Here is a 7,293-nt window from a genome sequence, read left to right on the forward strand (position 1 = left end):
ACTCTGACCCTCGGTGGAAACGTAGTCCATGTGAGACCAACGATGAAACCAACGGTGAAGCCAACAAAATGCATTCAACGAACACGTCCACGGTACGCGACTGGCAGGTACCCTTACCATGTTTAACCTAAAATGAATCTAACGGGAGAATTTAACGGAGAGCCAGCCCGTCGTCGGCGTTCCCGGTGTCATTCGCAGCTGCCATTCGGGACGCGCCGCAGGCGCGACCATCGTCTACGCGAGTCACACGTGAATCCGACGTCGTCCGGGGTGAGAGAGAGCGACCGGTTGTGCACCCTCTCCGTATTTTTAACCATTTCACGGGCGGTAAACCTGGTCGAGCGGGTGTAGCGGGGCGTCTCGCACGCGCGCGGCCGCGGCTGATCCCTCCCCCGAGGGATCGATACCGCTCGCCACTCGCCGGCGACGCCGGGCGGGCGCGAGAGCTCGATAAGTCTCGAAATTCGAATTTTGGCGAATGCCGCGAGGAGCTCGACGACGGCGAGCTCCCCAGCTCCCCACATAGCGCATCGCGTCGCGCCGCGGCGGCGGCTTCCATTTTGAGGGACCCGATCCCCGGCTTGCGGAGTGCGTCTCGCGTCATCTCGTACGGCGCGCGCGTCTCGGCGTCTCGGCGGCATCTCGATTCCGTCATCGCCAAGTGGCGTCCGCGATAAGGCGGTCAGGCGGTGAGCAACGGCAGCCAGGATGCAGGGCACCATAATCGAGAATCTCAGCGGCAAGAAGCTCTCCGTGCTGGTGATACTCCTGATAATCGCGCAGATAGTCTGCTTCCTCATAGGCGGTCTGATCGGTGAGTCAGAGAGCGTCGTGCACGTGGATTTTCGCGACGACACGCTCGCGTCGTCCTCGGCGTCGTTGCCGTTCACGTAGCAATAAATCAATGAACGTATCTGTGTAAATACGTTGTAAATATAATATCCTATTTTCCTTTTTCATTCTACATTTTATTATAGACAGTGTAGCTATTTTTACGTAACTCGTTACAGGCTCCTTATTAATCGTGTTTTCTATTTAATTTTGGAATTGTATACAGCTATTCAATATAAATCTCTGTTCATCTCTCTGCCAGTTGAATTCTTTTCATTTCTTCAGCTCATCATTTCTAGAGACTCGAGAACTTTTCTGTTCTGCAGCCCATCGACACGCTTGAAAACGACCTATAATTCCTGCCAGTATTTGGAGTAAAATTCCTTTTCGCTTGTTAATTTTCATTACCGAGAGTCCTTAGTTAATTATCCATTTATTTGAATGGAATTCTGCTCGTAACTTTATGTACTGTACGAAATAAAAGGATGAAGACTCAGGATTACAGATGTACAAGGTGTATATTGAAGTACGTACGTCAGAATGTGCGTATATAAAATTGCGAATAGAAAGTAATTATCTAGAATATATTAGTCATGAAAAATATCAAGATGACATGATTTTTTCATCATTTTTTATGCACCATGGTGACACCAAATAGCCCACCGAGGGCACCTATTTGTGACGTCGTTAAGACGTCAAGATGTTGTAAAAGTTATCTTGTTTTACAAAGCAAAGTTAATTAAATATTATACGTAAAAAATAAATTGAAGTAATATAAGATAAACATAATATATGACTGATCATGTAATCTGTAATAATATATTATTATACACATCACGAATATCATAAAACAGCATGTCATAAATCAGTGATTGCAAAGTAAATCTTGATGTCGATCATTTTATGACGTAAAATTCATCAATAAAGTAGGACAATTGTTCCCACGTTCTGGCCATTTATCTCATTTAATACACAACGTTTCGACACTGAAGAGGACAGGAATTCACTGTCGAAACGTTGTGTATCAAATGTGATACATTGCCAGATACGTCGGAACAATTGTCCTACTTTATTTATGAATATCACTTGCAAAGAAGTTGATATTAGTACTAGTACATTTTATTGATTCCCCTTAGGGTTACAAGGCGTTTTTGAAGGAACGTGCCCAAACCTCTTTATAACACTCTCTCTATATCCACTTCGCTATGTGGCGATCGAACGAAAAACCAACAATGTTTTTGTTTGGTTTTGAACCCGGGTCTTCGGATTACCAGACCAGCGCACAATCCTCTGCGCCACGATCGCCACCCTTGAAGTTGATATTAATTGTTGTAAAATTCATCATTTTAATGTCACATTGACGGTTTTGTGATTAACTTGTTCTACTTGGGATGGATCTTATGAAGCAGTCTTTAGAGTAAAATCTTATTTATAATTTTCTGCGCTCCGTATCTCGATATATATATTTCATACGCTCGTGCATTTTCTGATACTTTAGACGTCTTGGATGTCATGTGAAATTACAAAGAGAGAACAGTATCCTGAATTCCGAAGCAAATTGTGAATCTTTTAAAGTGGCCTTCAGGACTGAATTCTGTTTATAATTCGATATGTTTATATTCGATCCTATATGCCCGGTGCATTTCAATTTCCACACGTATATTGATTCTTCAAACGCTTTTCGTATTACATGAAATTACAAATAGATATTATAAATAAATTCAAGACGGTCCTGAATATAAGACCCGACTATGAATACCAGTCCTAGTGTACGTGTACAGCTAGTACATTTTTATCAGAATTAACTGTTTTCAAATAAATTTATATAAAACATATAAGGCACGTTTCTTTTTAGCGCCTACACCTGCCAGCAGTCAGAACATTCTTGGCACTCCGTGTAAAGTCGTCGGTGTGAATGAATCTCACGATGAAAATAAATGGTTTTATTCAAGAGGAGAAGGTTCCTGCACTCCCGTCGACATGCATCACTTCACTTTGGATACTCATCAGCAGGCTTATCAAGTTGTATACACATTTCAGGTATAATTTACAAAATTACGTGCAACTAGTAGTTTACAAAGGGGCGTCGAACTGTAAATATTTAATAAATCCCGTTTCTTTTCAGATGCCCGTGCCTCGGAACAGCATGCAGCTTGACTATTCGAGGTGGCAGCAAAATTTGATAGGCGTTTTGCAAGTGGATATATCTTATACCAATCAGATCGAAATCGGTAATGTATCTGTCTGCTGCTGATGAAATGTTTTTTTTGTTAGCTGTGATTCTGACTCTCTCTCTCTCTCTGTAGCTCCTAGGACGAAGATAACATTGGACGCACGGCTGGCGTATCGCAATAAGGGAGATTCAGATAATGCATGGAAACCATACGCCGCTTCTATCGTGGAGAGAATGTTGGACTGCAGCATAGACAAGGTAGGTTGTTCGCTCGTATTTCATTAGTGAAGATTTGTTTCGCATGCACGAAGACAAATTTCTAAATGTCAAATTTATTCCAGCCACTCGAGCAATACAATTACAACTGTAGCGTTATGCCATTGTTCGAATTAGGATCTTTGTATCACGATTATTACCTGTTGAATATTCGTCTTCCCTCTGATACTGAGAAAAACCAGGGATTGGGACACATTGTTGATTTGTGGCTTACAGTAAGTATCGGAATGTAAAATTCTTATGACATTTTGGGCAATTCGATTGAAGCTTATTTAAATTCGATGTATTTGTGATGTTAATCTAGGCTATTAATCAAAATGGCGGATTCACGAAGGTGTGGGTGAGTCTAAAGACCATTTATTTCCCAGTGGTGCTAGGTGTTTTGGCCTGGTACTGGAGGAGAGTGTACATGCTATCCAGGTCGCCTGCTCTTTTGGAGTACATGCTCCTAGCTTTGGGCTCTGCATTGACATTTTTAAATCGTACGTTAATTGCTCTACGCCTTATTTAGAATACTTCCAAGTTTCCTATTTACGCATATTTATCTATAAATTATTACGTACATTTTCAGTGCCGTTGGAATATTTAACACTTGCTTATGATATGCCGTTCATGCTTCTGCTGGGTGATATTCGACAAGGAGTATTTTATGCAACGTTATTATCATTCTGGCTTGTATTTGCTGGTGAACACTTGATGGTAAGAGAATTGAGTGTTTACTACTTAAAATTGCTCTAATCATCGCAGTAGTAATAACTCGTATCTTTTTTGTTTTGCGTCTACACATCTTGGATTTCCTTAGATTCAGGTAAGTTTTCCTTTATCCGTATGAATCTTTATTTTCTTAATGCAGGAAGTTACTGAATCTGATAACGTACGTTTTAGGAGGGTGAACAAAGCAATTCATTAAAATGTTACTGGCGGCATCTCTCTGCAGTAGGTACCGGTTGTCTCTCGCTGTTCGTATTCGATATGTGCGAGCGTGGTGTACAACTGAGAAATCCATTCTACTCAATTTGGGTCACTGATCTCGGCACGAAATTGGCAGTATCCTTTCTTAAATTATCCGATATATCTTTTTTTTAAAGAAAAAGTAAAAGAATTTTTTAAAATAATTTTCTAGATTAATTTCCTTAATCGAATCATATAGTTGTCTTTCATTATCTTGGCTGGCATATCGGCCGTAGTATATCTGATATTCTTGTCTTATATGATATGGAAAGTGTTCATGAACATTAGCGCTAAAAGAGCCGTTTTACCTAGCATGAGTTCAGCGCGACGTCTGCATTACGAGGGCGTCATATATCGGTTCAAATTCTTAATGATCGCTACATTATTGTGCGCGTCATTAACCGTCATTGGTTTTATACTCGGACAGGTAAGAAATGTCAATACATTTCAATTTTGTATAATTAATTGCATTAATTATATATGCATAACATTTTTTTTAAACAGGTTGCAGAAGGCCAATGGAAATGGGACGAAGATTTACAATTGGAAATGACTTCTGCCTTTTTCACCGGGGTATATGGAATGTGGAATATTTATATCATTGCATTATTATGTCTCTATGCGCCTTCCCATAAGCAATGGCCAATTGAACCATCTGGTAAATATACATTTCTATTTATAAATTAAATATACAGATTATTGTCATCGTGTTAACGTTAGGTCTAAAGGATGGGTAAAATAACGTGACTTTGGCCGACTCCGTGAAATCTTTCTCATGCACGTTTTTATCATTTTAATATGTTGAATTGTTATCAAACGTTTATTCCAAGCCGATGTGATTCCACTGCCTCGGTCAAAATCAAGTTACTTTATCCGTCGTCCTTTGTCGATACATTTGTGCTAAGACGTGAGGTTTTAACTTTCAGAGAACAGTATTAGCGAAGAAATCGAATTTTCTCCCTTGCCAACCGATCCTAATGAGATGCTGTCCCTGACTGCATTTGCACGAAAAACAGCCATAGAGTAAAGTACATACGTCTACCTGTGTACATTTTGTAAGAAATCGGGCGACATACTACGAAGTCTACTTAATACTTAATGTACTTAGTTGTCATAAGTAGAACTTGTAAGTAGAACTGTACTTAGATTTTCCACTATTTCCTAGGAACGCAATGACTGATAATACTTCTACACACGATTTTATATGCTAAATTTAATTATTTATTGATTCCAACATTTTTTTGTATGTTTTTATATACCTATTTATGATATTGTATTATCTATAATAAGAAAATGTATAAGTCATTTCATCTTCATATTTGTCATAAGCACAAATTTGTGAATGAATTTGACAAGATCTGATTTTTATCCCCTTTACAAAAATTTAGCGTAATACAGTATACATATAAGCTCAAACCCAAATGAAGTGTAACAATCAAAAGAGCTATACAAGAAGTACTAGAATAAAAAGATAGACGTAATCACGTTATTTTAATATAATATCCTCCTTAACATAAAGATGTTATACAAATATTTTCTACACGCTCACTTTATTAATTCAGTAAAAATACTGTATACATGATAATCAAACGTTTCCAAATCAAACGTTTTATATGCGAGCGAGATGAAATGACTTTATGTAGCAAATAGCAGCTAATCTATAATTGAGATAGAATTTACACAGTATTATATGGATGTATTACAAAGCTACTAACGGATAAGCCATATTTTTAACTGCTAATGTATCGATGAAACTTTTCTGTTGCGAGAGAAGGTTAAGGAGTTTTTCCCCTCACATATTGTTTACATATAAGATGTTTAGAACATCTTTCAGTATTATATGCTTCTAGCAATCTAGATAGTATTCCTGCACTAATCTTTTTTTGTATTAACATATGCGACTTGTTTGTTAACATAAGAGCTGTAAGTAATGCATTCTTAAACAGTTAGGTATTCTTAAATCAGCATGCGAAATTTCAATCTTACAAGATCTTGACATTCCAGTTTTACAAGACGGTATAAACATTGTACATGTTTATACCAGTGATCTGTTGCAGTTAATCAGCAACATAATGAATAGAAGAAAGCTTTAGAGCGTACGTTAGAGATAAGGATGAGTAGATTTCGTAAAGTACGATCAACTTATATATTAAGAATTCATATACTTCTCCCATTCACTTGTCATATATTAAGCGTAAGGTGCGTGAAGCGAGAAGCGTAATTTTCACTTTCCAATTCGAACTATATACAAAAAAGCCTCCTATGATATCTCATTATATTATACATATCATTATTGGGCATTCGTCTATCATTTGTAACGCAAGGTATTCGATCACGATTGATAGTATTGCGAGCCAGTGTTCATGATTTATCTTGGCATCTTGAAAGTAACAAGTTTCGTGCGGAAAGTATGTGCCAACTAACTTAGATCTGCCATTCAATAGCGTCCGTTCTTTTTTATTATATATATTGTTACGTATATAAGGTATCGATGCAAGTCTTTCACTTTAGATGCGCTACGCATACAAGGCGTAGTTTGCACGAATCTATTATTTGAAATTAGATCAGGAAAACTGTTTGATATATAACACTTTACAGACGTGTATTTAATGTGTAATGTCGACATGTACTTAGTGTAACACTTGCTATATAGGCACTGAGTATAAAGTAGCATTTCATAAGTAAGGTGCAATAGAGTTTCTCTCCGTACGTCGACTTAATGTTAGTACATATTAATTAAATGATGTAGCGATATTTAAACTAGACACACACGCGTACGCGCGCAAAAACGGAGTTTTCCTCAAACACGGAGGATTCTGTTACTGTTATAAATAATTAGTTGAAATCATTAATCGAGCAGCGACTCAATAATTAGTCCAGGGCCTTCTGATGATTTTAAGCAACAAACCACATCGTTTCATCGTTATGTAAAACGAGTATTGTACCGGAAACAATCGTATCTGTAGTCCCGACGACACCGTGCACCGCCTTACCATTCGCAACACTTTTATAATATAATTTGGTAATTTTTATACACTTTCCAAATAAACGGATTTGTTGTA

The 7,293-nt window shown here is 38.1% G+C and overlaps 2 protein-coding genes across 2 annotated transcripts in view; one reads left to right on the forward strand and one right to left on the reverse strand.

Annotated features, from left to right (window-relative positions):
• LOC105563301 (striatin-interacting protein 1) overlaps positions 1–343 on the reverse strand; it is an 8,584-nt gene extending 8,241 nt beyond the window's left edge. The window contains exon 1 of the mRNA XM_012014784.1: positions 118–343. Within this exon, the coding sequence (XP_011870174.1) occupies positions 118–120 (3 nt within the window). The 5' untranslated portion in view covers positions 121–343. The remainder of the gene's footprint in view (positions 1–117) is intronic.
• Positions 344–537: 194 nt separating this feature from the next.
• LOC105563302 (protein wntless) lies at positions 538–7,293 on the forward strand. The gene is made up of 12 exons (XM_012014785.1): positions 538–814; positions 2,687–2,871; positions 2,957–3,062; positions 3,138–3,262; positions 3,346–3,495; positions 3,585–3,762; positions 3,852–3,979; positions 4,083–4,088; positions 4,166–4,327; positions 4,431–4,658; positions 4,736–4,889; positions 5,158–7,293. Exons 1-12 carry the CDS (start codon positions 709–711, stop codon positions 5,256–5,258), a joined length of 1,629 nt encoding a protein of 542 aa, XP_011870175.1. The 5' UTR covers positions 538–708; the 3' UTR covers positions 5,259–7,293.

The sequence above is a fragment of the Vollenhovia emeryi genome, unplaced genomic scaffold, assembly GCF_000949405.1.
Source record: "Vollenhovia emeryi isolate VEMERY1.0 unplaced genomic scaffold, V.emery_V1.0 DF939178.1, whole genome shotgun sequence".
NCBI lineage: Eukaryota > Metazoa > Arthropoda > Insecta > Hymenoptera > Formicidae > Vollenhovia > Vollenhovia emeryi.